This window comes from Sapajus apella, unplaced genomic scaffold, assembly GCF_009761245.1.
Source record: "Sapajus apella isolate SASKATOON/1434 unplaced genomic scaffold, GSC_monkey_1.0 scaffold5, whole genome shotgun sequence".
In the NCBI taxonomy this organism is placed as follows: domain Eukaryota; kingdom Metazoa; phylum Chordata; class Mammalia; order Primates; family Cebidae; genus Sapajus; species Sapajus apella.
In genome coordinates, this window is record NW_022436945.1 from 29,025,219 (window position 1) to 29,040,911 (window position 15,693).

Genomic DNA, 15,693 nt, shown 5'->3' on the forward strand with positions numbered 1-15,693 from the left:
TTTTTTTTTTACTGGCATACATTGAGGTTTCCTCTAATTTAAATCTTAGAAGTAGGCTGGGTGCAGTGGCTCATACCTGTAATCCCAGCACTTTGGGAGGCCAAGGTGGGCAGATCATGGAGTTCGAGACCAGCCTGGCCAATATGGTGAAACCTTGTCTTTACTAAAAAATATGTAACAAATTAGCCAGGAGTGGTGGTACATGATATAGTCCTGTCTACTAGGGAGGGTGAGGCAGGAGAATCGCTTGAACCCCGGTGCTGGAGGTTGCAGTGAGCGGAGATTGCGTCATTGCACTCCAGCATGGGTGACAGAGCAAGACTGCATCTCAAAAAATAAAAATTAAAAAAAATCTTAGAAGTGAAAGAAAAGCTCTGTCTTGACTCCTGAATGAGTTTTAAAACCTGGCTCCACTGATTATTAGTTTTGTGACTTTGTTGCCTCAGCTTCCTTATTGGTTAAGCACATATGTTTGTTATAAGATTGAGTTATTATATACACATCAGTTAATATATTGCCTGTAATTTTTTTTTTTTTTTTTTTTTTTTTTTTTTTTTTTTTTTTTGAGATGGAGTTTTGCCCAATCTGAGGTGGAGGAACTTCTGACCTCAGGTGATCCACCGGCCTTGGCCTCCCAAAGTGTTGAGATTACAGGTGTGAACCACTGTGCCCTGCCTAAATTTCACTTTTATATGCATGATAATGATGAGCAGGGCTTCTAAAATAGTTGTGACTTGACTATTAATAATTTTTTTAGGGCTGGGCGTGGTGGCTCAAGCCTGTAATCCCAGCACTTTGGGAGGCCGAGGCGGGTGGATCACGAGGTCAAGAGATCGAGACCATCCTGGTCAACATGGTGAAACCCCGTCTCTACTAAAAATACAAAAAATTAGCTGGGCATGGTGGCGCGTGCCTGTAATCCCAGCTACTCAGGAGGTTGAGGCAGGAGAATTGCCTGAACCTAGGAGGCAGAGGTTGCGGTGAGCCGAGATCGCGCCATTGCACTCCAGCCTGGGTAACAAGAGTGAAACTCCGTCTCAAAAAAATAAATAAATAAAATAAAAAATAATTTTTTTATATTAATGAGAATTACTTATAACTTTAGGGGGCATTTAGAATTTGTCTTATTTGAAATTCGGATTTAAATTTTATTTTAGAGCACATTTTTTATAATAAATAGAAGTGAGGCTAAGAGGGTTAGTTATTCTTTTAAAAAAAATGCAGTATTTGCTTTGGGTTAAAATTTTCTGCTCCAACGTCATTATAAAGAGTCAGCATGTTACAGTGATAAATTCAGCATTTACTGTGTAGCAGGCATTGTTCTATATACTGTATTTGTTAAATTCACCAGTGAACCCTATGAGGAACTATCTTATCCTTAGATCACAGAGGATGAAACTGGAGTACAAAGTGATTAATTAATTGTTCATAGCTAGTAAGTTTTAAACAGGTTAAAAACAATATACTTTGTATTTAGTCCTTATATGATAAAATCTTCCAGTGTTTAGTTTTTCCCACTAGAATGTCACCTCCAAGTGGGACTTAGGTTTTGTTCACTAACATTTGAGATAGCATATAAAGACCCTAGTAATTATTTGAAAGAATTTTTATAGTGATGATGGTAACAATGACAGTATCATTTTACTGAGAGAAGTGGCCTTGGAAATATATTAGAACTGCTTTGAGTTCTTTGCTATTGGTTGTTGACAATAATGTTCTTTTTTTTAACCTCATTCAGATTAGCTTGAACATTATATACTATTATGCATGCTTTATGTGTATCTTAAAATTGCTAACTTCTATAGCTTCTTTCTTTATTTTTATTTTTTTTTTTAATTTTTGTGACAGAGTCTTGCTTTGTAGCGTAGGCGGAAACGCAGCAGCCTCTGCCTTCTGGGTTCAAGCAATTCTTATGCCTCAGCCTCCTGAGTAGCTGGGATTACAGACGTGCTACCATGCCCAGTTAATTTTTGTATTTTTAGTAGAGACAGGGTTTTACCATGTTGGCCAGGCTGGTCTGAAATTTCTTGCCTCAAATGATTCACCTGCCTTGGCCTCCCAAGCACTGGAATTACAGGGGTGAGACATAGCTTCTATGTATCTCTATTCCTTTCATGCATTAGGATTGCCTTGAAGCTCCAAGGGAGCATCAGAAAAAAAACAAGGCTACCAGAGGTCCCACTGTGTGTTTAGCTGAGTTGGGAGAAGAAAGTTTATAAAAGCAATCTTTCAGCTATCCTCTTGAAAGACTTACAGTGATAACACAATTCTTCAGAATTGCACCCAAAAGCTTCAGCTGTCTTGGTTGTTGTAGTCATCAAAGTGGATAACACATTATTTTGTTATTTTTTTTAGATACTACATTTTATTCTTAGACTATAGAAACACAATTGTGAATTAATTTTGTAAAATAGAGCTTTAAAATTAAAGTTTTTTTTTTGTTTGTTTGTTTGTTTTTTGAGTCAGAATCTCACTCTTATTACCAAGGCTGGAGTGTGGTGGTGCAATCTTGGCTCACTGCAACTTCTGCCTCCCAAGCTCAAGCGATTCTCCTGCCTCAACCTTCTGAGTAGCTGGAGCTACAGGTGCCTATCACCACACCCAGCTAATTTTTGTATTTTTAGTAGAGATGGGGTTTCATCATGTTGGTTGGGCTGGTCTCGAACTCCTGACCTCAAGTGATTGGCCAGCCTCGGCCTCCCAAAGTGCTGGGATTACTGTCGTTAGCCATTGCACCCAGCCAAATTAAAGGTTTTATAGTTAATGTTGTTTGGGAAAGGGGAACTATGCTGCTTACTTCTACCCAAGAAACTTAATTCTGAAATTATTCTCATTTTACAGGAATAAAATTGAGAATTAGGTGTTAAGTGATATACCTGAATGAATACCACAAGTAAGTGACAGAACTAGGATTCAGCACATGTATGTCTTACTCCAAACAGCATACCTTTTGTAATGCTGTCACCTTTCGTCATTCTCCATGTCTTGCTTACAGTTCCTTACTCTTAAAGTGAGACTTTAAGTTCGTTTGTGGGAGCAGTAGGATTGGAGTTTTAGATTGTGAAATAACTGGATGTTTGAATTAAACTGTGGTGGTATAAAGAATAGTAATTGCTTGATGGAAAATTGAGCTGTGAAAAATTTTTGGCTTAACTTTCCATTTCCTACTCTAAACCCTATACAATAAGATCGGTCTTTCGTCGCTAATCCTTTTTTTTTTTTTTTGTCTTTTTGAAACAATCTTGCTCTGTTGCCCAGGCTGAAGAGCAGTGGCAAAATCTTGGCTCACTCCAACCTCCACTCCCTGGGTTCAAACGATTTTTGTGCCTCAGCCTCCCAAGGAGCTGGGACTACAGGCATACACCATGATGCCTGGCTAATTTTTTGTATTTTTTAGTAAAGATGGGGTTTCACCATGTTTGTCTTGAACTCCTGACTCAGTGATCTGCCTCAGCCTCCCAAAGTGTTGGGATTATAGGCGTAAGCCACTGCACTTGACCAGAATGCTTTTTGTAATGGAATTCATCATGGTAATGGTATTTACTTGAGCTGATATAGTACATTTTTTATAAAGTAATAGTGTTCTTTCTCTAAAGTGAAAACAAAAAAAAACGCAATTTTTCTCTCATTTATAATTTGGGGGCTGGGCACCATGGCTCTTTTTGAGGCCGAGGCAGGAGACCGAAGCTGGTGGATCGATTGGGCCCAGGAGTTTAAGACCAGCCTGAGCAACATGCCAAAACCTCATCTCTACTAAAAATAAAAAAAATTTAGCCAGGCATGGTGGTGCGCACCTGTAGTCCCAGCGACTGGGAAGGCTGAGGTGGAGTGTCACCTGAGCTTGGTAAGTTGAGGTACAGTGAGCTGTGATTGCACCACTGTATTCCAGCCTGGCTGATGGGAGTGAGACCCTGTCTTAAATAACAATATGGGGACGATGTAGACAGAAATAAGGACAGAGGTATGAAAATGAATAATTATTTAGCATTTTATTAACCAGAGATTTGGGCAGTTTGAAAAAGCAGCTTTTCTAATCTCTCTTTCCTCCTCTCCCAAAAACTTTAATCAGATCCTTTAGTATCCTGACATCTTAGAGTTATTTACGTATTGCTTTTTGGAAGTGGGATTGTGGAAAGCTGTCGAGGTCTTTGAAAGCATGATTAGCTAGATTATTATTTTTGTTTGTATTTTCAGTAGACAGTAATCCCAGCACTTTGGGAGGCCAAGGCAGGCAACTGCACTCCAGCCTGGGAGACAGAGCGAGACTCCATCTCAAAAAATATATATACTGTATATTTTTCCGTTTCTAAAATGTACATTTTCACCTCTACCGCAAATACCAAGGTTGTTAATAATTTTTTAGGATGTAAGTAGTAGTTTCTTATTGTACATATTTATAGTTAAATTTAGTTTTTGGATAAACAGTATTTTCAGAAAAATGTAAAAAACCAGTACTAATTAGAAAGTAAGTTTTTAAATCCTGTGTTTTTATTAAAAGGATTAATTAGGAGTGGTGTGAACTTTTAAAAATTTAGGTTTTAAATTATTTATCTTTTCTGAACTAAATGTTCTGTTCTAAAAATATGTAATATAGAGAAAAAAGTAAAAATTGTATGTCTTTTTGGGTTGTAGGAGGAAGCCAAAGACCTTAAAAACAGCAATTCTTACACTGTTTTATCTAATAAGTTTAAGAAAGTGCATCTAAAAGCAAAAAACTTCACTTTTGAAATCTTGAGTGAGGCTTTCTTTCATAAGAGTAGATATGTTGTGTCAATTAGGTAACAATATGGAATCCTAACCAAAAAAATGAAGATACAGGCTGGGCACAGTGGCTCATGCCTGTAATCCCAGCACTTTCGGAGGGCGAGGTGGGCGGATCATGAGGTCAGGAGTTCCCTTTTAAACCAGCCTGGCCAACATGGTGAAAACCCATCCCTACTAAAAATACAAAACAACAACAATAACTAGCCAGGCATGGTGGCACGGTCCTGTAATCCCAGCTACTTGGGAGGCTGAGGCAGGAGAATCACTTGAACCTGGGAGGCAGAGGTTGCAGTGAGCCAAGATAGCACCATTGCACTCCAGCCTGGATGATAAGAGGAAGACTCTGCCTCAAAAAAAAAAAAAAAAAAAAAAAAAAGATAAAACTTGTACTTTAGGGATTTTGGTTTAAAAAATTAAAAGGAGAGGATTTACTGAATTTTTAACATAGGTTTGAGAACATAAGTGCAGAGCTCATTTGCAGGCAGGCACTTATGAATGTTAATGTGAATCCCACTGGATGGTTTTCTTAATCATTTAAGGTTATCGTGGCTCTGAGAATGGACTATCCATAAGATTAAGAGACTCAGTAATGCTATATAGATAGGGAAGTACTTGGAGTAGGTAGTATAAAGTGCAAAATAAGTCAGTGTAGATAAATTTAAAGTAGGAGTCTGGTTTTGGAAGTAGGTAGTTGCCATTTTAGTAAACTAAGCAGAAGAACAAAGAAGGCCTTAGATTCTTTTGAGACATTTAGGCCTCTGGAATTTTCATGGAAAGGAAAATCAATTAGATGGCTAGAGCTTTCACCATTCTGGTGGATGGTGTACTATTTCAGTCAGTTAAACTAAACATCTAGAGTTGTTATTGTTAGTTCAAGTGAGAGTTTATGGCCTAAATGGCTTTTAATGACCCTGAATTTTCTGTTTATATGAGCAGAACCCATGTATCCTGGGGGGATAGTGCAGAATATAATATCTTAGTGTTCATCTATGGATGATTAGATTTATCACTTTGGACCTAACATACATGGAATTGGCAAACATAAAATAGATTGTATACTATTTTTCTCTAATAATATTCCTAGAAAGTCAAGAAGCCATTGTATTGTTGTTCAAAGTGGTGTTACTTCATTTAGAGCATTGAAGTTAAAATTTCTTAGTTTGTTTTAAATATTCTTAAAACTGGCTAATTAAGTCCTAGAAAAACCCAGACTTACTTTACTAGAGCAAATAATCAAGTTTATGAAAGAGGGGATGAAATTTTTTATAGGTAATACATTAGGTGTTTTTCTTGCTGACATAACTAACATTTATTTTCTGTTTATTTTTAAGACGAGCAAAAATCAAATTAAAGTAGATCTTGTAGATGAGAATTTTACAGAATTAAGAGGAGAAATAGCAGGACCTCCAGACACACCATATGAAGGCAAGTACTTTTTTCTGTATCAAAATATTGTGCATATTAGAACTTGTCTGAAACATTAAATCAAAATAATCTTAAACACCTATAAATTATATGGAGGGTAACTTCATTTGGCTTAGATATATGGCAATTTAAAAAATATTAAATTTAGATACTTAATATAAACTGGTGTTTCTTGCTGAATTTTAGCTAATTTTTTTCTTTCCACAAAACAGTTTTAGCAGAGCTTTGTTACAGGTATTACAGGTTAGAATTTAATAGAATAAAACATCTGGCATGTTAAACCTCTAAATTATATGGACTATAGACCCTCAGTTACCCTTCATATGGTAACTAAAACAGACCTTGCCTTAAATATCTCACTGGTAAATGTTGCTTTTGTTTTTAAAGTTCTTCTTTTTGTCATTTAGCATTTCATTCACTCATGTATCTTCATACAGGCTGTAGTCCAAATGTTTATTTTCTTTATTCAGGAAAACTTTTAGTGATCATTTCAAGACATATAGAAAGGAGGTGGCTTTGCTGAATTTGGTGTTCACAAATTAGGTCTGTAACTACTTTAGACCATTGGGTGATAAAATACAGAAATAAGCCTTAATAGCTCATGAGATGAAACCTCATTAATTACTATTATAAATTTAGATTATATAGCAAATAACCAAGGCTCTTGCATTAATAGGTATTCAAATGTTTGTTCACTAGATAACATATAACAGTATGGTAATTCCTAATTGTGTAATCTTTACATGTATTTTCTCATTTAACCCGTTCAGCAAATCTTATGAGGTAGATACAGAGATCGCTGTTTCATAGATGAAGAAACAAGCTCAACGAAGTAACTCATCTAAGGTCAAACATCTAAGTAGCACGGCTGATAGCCTTTGCCTTCAGAGCCTGTGCTTTTTTTTTTTTTTTTTTTTTTTTTTTTGAGGTGCAGTTTTGCCCTTGTTGCCCAGGCTGGAGTGCAGTGGTGAGATCTCAGCTCACCACAACCCCCTCCTCCTGGGTTCAAGTGATTCTCCTGCCTCAGCCTTCCAAGTAGCTGAAATTACAAGCATGCACCACCATGCCTGGCTAATTTTGTATTTTTAGTAGAGACAGGGTTTCTCCATGTTGGTTAGGCCATTCTGGACTCCTGACCTCAGGTTATCCACCTGCCTCAGCCTCCCAAAGTGCTGGGAATACAGGTGTGAGCCACTGTGCCCGGTCAAAGCCTGTGCTTTAAATCACTTTATGTATATCAGAATTGACTTAATATTGGAAGTGGTGGCGTTGTCTATTTTGTTTTCTTTTGTTATTTGTTTTTTTAGATGCGAAGTTTTACTGTTACCCAGGCTGCAGAGCAGTGGCATGGTCATAGCTCATTATAAATTTGAATTCCTGGGCTCAAGTAACCCTCCAGCTTCCTCAGTAGCTAGTACTACAGGTGCATGCCACCACATCCAGTTAAATGCTTTGTGTGTGTTTTTTTGTTGTTCATTTTTTGTTTTTTGAAACAGAGTCTCTCACCCAGGCTGGAGTACAGTGCACAGTCTTGGCTCACTGCAACCTCTGCCTTCCAGGATCAAGTGATTCTAATGCTTCAGCCTCCCGAGTAGCTAGGATCACAAGCGCATATCACCACGCAGGCTAATTTTGTATGTTTAGTAGAGATGGGGTTTCACCATGTCGGCCAGGCTAGTCTTGAACTCCTGACCTCAGGTGATTCCCCCTGCCTCAGCCTCCCAAAGTGCTAAAAATCTAATATTCTTGAATGTTTTTCTGTTTTTCTAGATTTTTAAAGACCCTAGAATGTCTTTAGTATATTATACCAATTTTATTTGTTCCTTTTTTTTTTGAGGTGAAGTCTGTCTTGTTCTATTGCCCAGGCTGGAGGGCAGTGGCACTATCTTGGCTCACTGCAACCTTTGCCTCCCGTTCAAGTGATTCTCCTGCTTCAGCCTCCCATGTAGCTGAGATTACAGGCACCTAACACCACAATCAGCTAATTTTTGTATTTTAGTAGAGACGGTTTTACCATATTGGCCAGTCTGGTCTGGAACTCCTGACCTTATGATCCGCCCACCTTGGCTTCCCAAAATGTTGAGATTACAGGTATGAGCCACCATGCCTGGCCCATTTTTTCTTTTTTTTATTGAAGAATGGCATCTTGCTATTTTATCCAGGCTGGTCTCAAACTCCTGGACTCAAGCAATCCTCTTGACTTCGTGCCCCAAAATGTTGGGATTCTAGGCATGAGCCACTGGGCTCAACCTTGTACCAATTCTTTTTTTTTTTTTTTGAGACGGAGTTTCGCTCTTGTTACCCAGGCTGGAGTGCAATGGCGCGATCTCGGCTCACCGCAACCTCCGCCTCCTGGGTTCAGGCAATTCTCCTGCCTCAGCCTCCTGAGTAGCTGGGATTACAGGCACGCACCACCATGCCCAGCTAATTTTTTGTAGTTTCAGTAGAGACGGGGTTTCACCATGTTGACCAGGATGGTCTCGATCTCTTGACCTCGTGATCCACCCGCCTCGGCCTCCCAAAGTGCTGGGATTACAGGCGTGAGCCACCGCGCCCAGCATACCAATTCTTAAGTTATAAAATTTTATTTTTTGTTTTATAGTTTATGTGAACCATTTCTAGATATTATTTAATTTTTTATACTGTTTATTGAGTGCCTCCTATCTGCCTAGTTTGGTCTGGCTGTTTACATGGATGCTATTTCATTTAGTCCTTTTCACAGTCATTACATGTAGAGGAGACCTTTCCTTAAACTTAGAAAAACCAGGTACTTGTCCTAACAGCAGAATTTTTTTTCTTTTTTTTTTTTCTGAGGTGGTGCCTCACTCTTGTCACCCAAGCTGGAGTGCAGTGGTGCAATCTTGGCTCACTGCAACCTCCACATCCCAGGTTCAAGCAATTCTCCTGCCTTAGCCTTCTGAGTAGTTGGAATTACAGGCACCTGCAACCACGCCTGGCTAAATTTTGTATTTTTAGTAGAGACGGCATTTGACCGTGTTGGCCAGGCTGGTGACAAACTCCTGATGTCAGGTGATCTGCTCTTGTAGGCCTCCCAAAGTGCTGGGATTACAGGCGTGAGCCACCGAGCCCAGCCAAAGAATTTTTTTTTTTTTTTTTGTATAGACGGGGTTTCACCAAGTTGGCCAGGGTGGTCTTGAACTCCTGACCTCAGGCAATCCACCCGCCTCGGCCTCCCAAAGTGCTGGGACTACAGGCATGAGCCACCCTGCCCAGCCATTTTTTTTCTTTTTTTTGGCAGATGTTTTTATATAATAATATACTGGCTTCTTTTTGAAGTCAGGCCTTATAGTTACTCTTGAAATTTTTTTTAGGTTGTTTTGAAGTATTTTTGGAAGATGGTAGGACAATGACATTACTCTAGAGGTCAGTCAGCAAAGCTTTAAATTTTTTAATTGATTTTTATAAACAGGGCACTCTCTGAGCTAAATTAGGTAGGTAGAAGCAATATTTAATACATGATTTTTTTAAATTGCATAATGTATACTTACAGGACAATTAAAATATATTCTTTATTGGTTTGAAACAAGTTTGGTGATTTTTTTTTTTTTTTTTTTTTTTTTTTTTTTTTTTTACTGAGAATCTGGCCAAAACTTTGGTCATTGAAAAGTGCGTATTTCTGGCTAGGTATGGTGGCTCATGCCTGTAATCCCAGCACTTTGGGAGGCCAAGGCAGGTGGTTCACAAGGTCAGGAGTTCAAGAACAGCCTGACCAACATGGCAAAACCCTGTCTCAACTAAAAATACAAAAATAAGCTGGGTGTGGTGGCATATGCCTGTAATCCCAGCTACTCAGGAGGCTGAGGCAGGAGAATCGCTTGTACCCTGGAGGTGGTTGCAGTGAGCCAAGATTGCTCCACTGTACTCCAACCTGGGCAACAGAGGGAGACTCCCTCTCAAAAAAAAAAGTGCTTATTTCAGCTGCTGCTGCTAAATGAGACAATATTTTTATGAAATTAGATTTAATACACTTTTTGGCATGTATTTGAGATAGAGTGACTTGAATTCTATTATTTTTTTTGTAAAACTGTTAAGTTACTCGTTTTATTGAGGAAAAGCACTAAGGGCATAAACTTTAATGCTTTTTCTTTGAAATATGATGATAGGTAAAATATTTAAACATTTATTGCAAGGATGTTACAATTTTTTGAGTTTTTAGAAATCTAAAATGCTAAGTCAAAAGTTTACATGTGGAATGTTAGCTTTTATAACCGTTATTAAGTAATGAGGCAGCTGTTTTTTTAGTATTAAAAGAATCAGATTGTGAAGTAGAATACTTATAGGAAAATGCCATATTGTGCATGCTACTTAACTCAATTTTCTTAACTTCTTTTACCTTAATAATTCAATGACAAACGGACAGTTTAGTTCTTGAGCTTTTCTTCCTAAAAATTCTTCTAGTGATTGTTGACAGTTCAAAAAATTTCATTTCTTTCCCAACTCATCCTCTTTGGGTTAAGTTAAAGATCATTAATTTTTTTTTTTCTTTTTGAGACAGAGTCTCACTCTGTTGCCGGGTCCCAGGCTGGAGTGCAGTCGTGCCATCTCGGCTCACTGCAGCTTCTGCCTCCCAGGTTCAAGCAATTCTCCTGCCTCAGCCTCCTGAGTAGCTGGGACTACAGGCACGCCCCACCATGCCCAGCTAATTTTTGTATTTTTAATAGAGACGGGGTTTCATCATGTTGGCCAGGATGGTCTTGATCTCTTGACCTCATGATCCGCCCACCTCGGCATCCCAGAGTGCTGGGATTACAGGCGTGAGCCACCACACCTGGCCAAGATCGTTAATTTTTAATATTAAAAGCTATTCTTCAAAAGCTAATGTTTTATAGTAAAAGCTATTATAATATGAATAATGTAGTTATCATAAATTAGTATTAGTATTATTAGGTGCATTACCCTGATCAAATAGTGCTGTGATTAATGCTAAGTGGTTATATATTGAAAGTTGTCAGAGCATGTAACATATGGGATAGTTATAAGATTTTGGAGACTCTGGAGTCCAGCATTATTTATGTAATATCTCTCAGCTCTCACATTGCTCCTAAGAGATTATTTTGGCCATTCAAGAAGAACTTTGTATGATGGGTTATAGAGATGGTAATCTGGAGTTTAACCAGAAAAAAAAATTATTCTTAGGAAGGAAAAAGAAAAGCCTATGTAGTGCTGAAGCCAAATTTATTATAACTATATTTGAAGGTAGCATTTATAATTCTGGGTATAGACAGTTTCTTCAGGTACCTTTCTCTTACCTGTCCTTTTTTTCTTTCTGCTACTTTTCTTTAAATTTCATTATTATTATACATTCTGTGATTGAGGCATTTAGTTCAACTCATACATTAGTCACTATTGGATTCTATTAAAAAGAACTAGTGGCCAAGCGAGGTGGCTCACGCCTGTAATCCCAGCACTTAGGGAGGCCAAGCCAGGTGGATCATTTGAGGTCAGGAGTTCAAGAACAGCTTAGCCAAAATGGTGAGACCCCATCTCTACTTAAAAAATACAAAAATTAGCCAGGCTGGTGGTGTGTGCCTTTATTCCCAGCTACTCAGGAGGCTGAGGTAGGACAATCACTTGAACCAGGAAGTGGAGGTTGCAGTGAGCCAAGATTGCCCCACTGCACTCAAGCCTGGGCAAGTGATTCTCCATATCCAAAAAAAAAAAAAAAAAAAGGTCAAGCATGATGGCTCATGCCTATAATCTCAGCACTTTGGGAGCCTGAGGCAGGCGCATCACCTGAGGCAGGAATTCAAGACCAGCCTGACCAACATGGTAAACCCCATCTCTACTAAAAATAGAAAAATTGGCTGGGCTCAGTGGCCCATGCCTGTAATCCCAGCACTTTGGGAGGCCGAGGCGGGGGAATCACCTGAGGTCAGGAGTTTGAGACCAGTCTGGCCAACAGAGTATAACCTTGTCTCTACTAAAAATACAAAAATTAGCTGGGGATGGTGGCAGGCGCCTATAATCCCAGCTACTTGGGAGGCTGGGGCAGGAGAACTGCTTGAACCCAGGAGGTAGAGGTTGCAGTGAGCCATGATAGTGCCATTGCATTCCAGCATGGGTGACAAGCAAGATTCAGTCTCAAAAAACAAAAGCTAGATGTGGGGGTGACAGGCACCTGTAATCTTAGCTACTCAGGAGACTGAGGCACAAAAATCGCTGGAACCAAATCAGTATCTCGCCACTGCACTCCATCCTGGGCAACAGAGCGAGACCCTGTCTCAAAAAAAAAAGAGAAGGATTAGAACCAAAAAGGGCTTGAAGAAAATAGTACGACTTTTCCCCCCCTCATTTCACAGTTATCTATCCATTCATAACAATGGAGGAGTGAGGAGGTATATTTGACAGTCTAGAATATACTGAAGAAAGTCTCCTGTTTGACTTTTTAGAGAGCTGAGTGTATAGAATTTTGAAGATAATAATGCTCCTAACAAAAAAATTTTTTTTCTAATTTTTTTTTAATTGCATTTTAGGTTTTGGGGTTGCATAGGTACACACGTGGCAGTGTGATGTGCTGCCTTCCTCCCCATCACCTATATCTGGCATTTCTCCCCATGAACACAGAATTTTTTATTTTACTTTTTATTACAAGAAGTTTCAGATACATAAAAAAGAAGAATGTAATGAAACCTGTCCAGCCAACTTTAGTAACTTATCAGCTCATGGCCATCTTTGATCTAATCTATTCTTTGATTATCTTGAAACAAAATCTCAGTCATATATATAAATAATAGCACAGTTTTATTGACTATATTTTATAATATTCCATGTTATTAATAATTTGTCATAAAATCTTAGAAGGTGCATTAGAATTAGGAGTTGAATCCAGCCTCTCATCCAGTGCAAGACTTTTCCCTTCAGAGTTTCTTTTCTTATCTTCCTCCCTTCCTTCCTCCCTTCCTTCCTCCCTCCCTCCCTCCCTCCCTTCCTTCCTTCTTTCCTCTTTTTCTTTTCTTCTCTTTTCTTTTCTTTTCTTCTCTTTTCTTTTCTTTTCTTTTCTTTTCTTTTCTTTTCTTTCTCTCTCTCTCTCTCTCTCTCTCTCTCTCTCTTTCTTTTCTTTCTTTCTTTCTTTCTTCTTTCTTTCCTTCTTTCTTTTTTTTTGTTGAGACAGATTCTTGCTCTGTCACCCAGGCTGGAGTGCAGTGGCGCAGTCTTGGCTCAGTGCATTATCCGCCTCCTGGGTTCAAGCGATTCTTGCACCTCAGCCTCCCAAGTAACTGGGATTACAGGCACCTGCCACAACACCCGGCTAATTTTTGTATTTTTAGTAGAGATGGGTTTTGCCGTGTTTGCCAGTCTGGTCTTGAACTCCTGGCCTCAAGTGATGGGCCCACCTCAGCCTCCCAAAGTGCTGGGATTACAGGTGTGAGCCATTGTGCCCTGCCTAGAGTTTCTTAAGAGGCAGTTATCCTCTCCTTGAGTACCCCGCTGCGAGAAGCTAGATGAGCTTTAAAAAAATGCTTGTTTAGCTGCTAGTTGCCTAAGATAACGTCAAAACAAAACAAAAAGGTGCCTTCTATTTGTATATTACTCATTAGAAAAGCTCCTTGGTAAAATTTTACACTTTATATGCCCATTTAAAAAAAAATAGCTTTTTGTCTTTTTGTCTCTCTCTCATTGAATTTTGTTTAAAAATTTAAGGATATAACGTTTTTTATATTAAAATAGAGCCAAGATGAAATGGATATTCTGTATGCTTTATTTTTTTTTCTCTCTTTTTTTTTTTTATCGTCCCTAGATAGCTTCAGGATCTGTATACTTTAACAGCCTTTAAACTAAAAACTAGTGCTTTTGATTACTTTCTGGGTTTCAACTTTAAAATGAATGTTTATAATTGAATATAAAATAATAGCTGCTTTGAAAAGTTCATCAATATATTTGTCTTTACATATTTCAAGTGAGCAGCATTCTTAACTTTGTTTTCCCCATTTTTTTTTAGGAGGAAGATATCAACTAGAGATAAAAATACCAGAAACATACCCATTTAATCCCCCTAAGGTATTGTAAGCCTATTTTTGTACATGAACTTATAAAATATTTTATGTTTCTGACCTCATTTTATTAATATATATTTTAGGGCTTATTAAAGTCACAGCTTTTTGAGTTGTTTACTGTGTAAACTTGATGTGGGCAGGATTTTAGGTAGTGGCAGATGGCTTGCCTCTGAAATTAGATTGAAAAGCAAACTTACCCAAAGGCAGCCAGTAATGGCTCAAAACTGGAATAGGATGTACATCTGACAATGGTTTATATACTAGATCTAGAAATACTTGCAGTGTTCCCAAATTTAGAGAGCCCTTTTACATATAAACAGAGGTTCTTACTTGACTCAAAGAAGTATGTGTTTTAGGAGAGTACATTCTACCTTCATTCAGCCATTATTTGAGTACTGTGTGCCAAGGAATATAGCAGTAGCGAAGACACTGTTACTACTTTCATAGAGCTCAGAAATGGAGATTGTTATAACAGGATCCTGTTATACATGATCATAGAGTATTGCATTCCCCCTTTATTCCCAACCTAAACTTATTTTTTGATTGAACCACTTCCTTTATGTCTCTGCTTTTACTGTCATCAGCACTTTAATTTAGGCATTCAACTTTATTCCCTGTTTTGTCTATTATTTAATCATCCTTTCATCTTTGCCATTTCTTTTTCTTTTTTTTTTTTTTTGAGACGGAGTTTCGCTCTTGTTACCCAGGCTGGAGTGCAATGGCGCGATCTCGGCTCACCGCAACCTCCACCTCCTGGGTTCAGGCAATTCTCCTGCCTCAGCCTCCTGAGTAGCTGGGATTACAGGCACGTGCCACCATGCCCAGCTAATTTTTTGTATTTTTAGTAGAGACGGGGTTTCACCATGTTGACCAGGATGGTCTCGATCTCTTGACCTCGTGATCCACCCGCCTCAGCCTCCCAAAGTGCTGGGATTACAGGCTTGAGCCACCGCGCCCGGCCCTCATCTTTGCCATTTCTACTCATTCTCTGCACTGTTGGTCTAGAAATCTTCCTAGGGTGAAGTTTCGATCATGCTTCTTTTCTTTCCCTGAATAAAGTCTAAACTTCATAGATTGGCACTTAAAACCTCCTAGAACCTGACCCCAATCTTCTTTTTTACTCTAATCCTTTACCGCTTCCACTCACAATGTGGGTCTCATTTTCCATCTTAGAGTGTTTATTTGTAGATGATATTTATTCTTCCACAGTTTTCTATCATTTTCACTTAAATCTTTTCCCTATTATTTAAAATTCTAGTTTTCTCTGAGGCCCAAGTATCACTTTCTCCATTAAGATGACTTAATCAAATGTTTCTCCCTCTACTCTCTCAATAGCGTTTCATACAATTTATATAGTGGCAACACAGATATAGTTCCAACTCATGTATTATTTTGGTATTTATCTTTTACCAGCTTTTATGCTCCTGAGTCAAGGACCATTTCTTATATACCTATATACTATCAGTAGTTCCCAATAGTATAGTGTCCC

The 15,693-nt window shown here is 38.4% G+C and overlaps 1 protein-coding gene across 3 annotated transcripts in view; it reads left to right on the forward strand.

Moving 5' to 3' along the window:
• The window catches only part of UBE2K (ubiquitin conjugating enzyme E2 K), a 72,447-nt gene that overhangs the window by 26,352 nt on the left and 30,402 nt on the right, over nucleotides 1-15,693 (forward strand). For 2 of the 3 annotated variants that reach the window (XM_032273985.1, XM_032273986.1), the window contains exons 2-3: nucleotides 6,096-6,189; nucleotides 14,150-14,208. In XM_032273985.1, the coding sequence (XP_032129876.1) occupies nucleotides 6,096-6,189; nucleotides 14,150-14,208 (153 nt within the window). The remainder of the gene's footprint in view (nucleotides 1-6,095; nucleotides 6,190-14,149; nucleotides 14,209-15,693) is intronic. The other variant, XM_032273987.1, reaches the window with a different exon arrangement.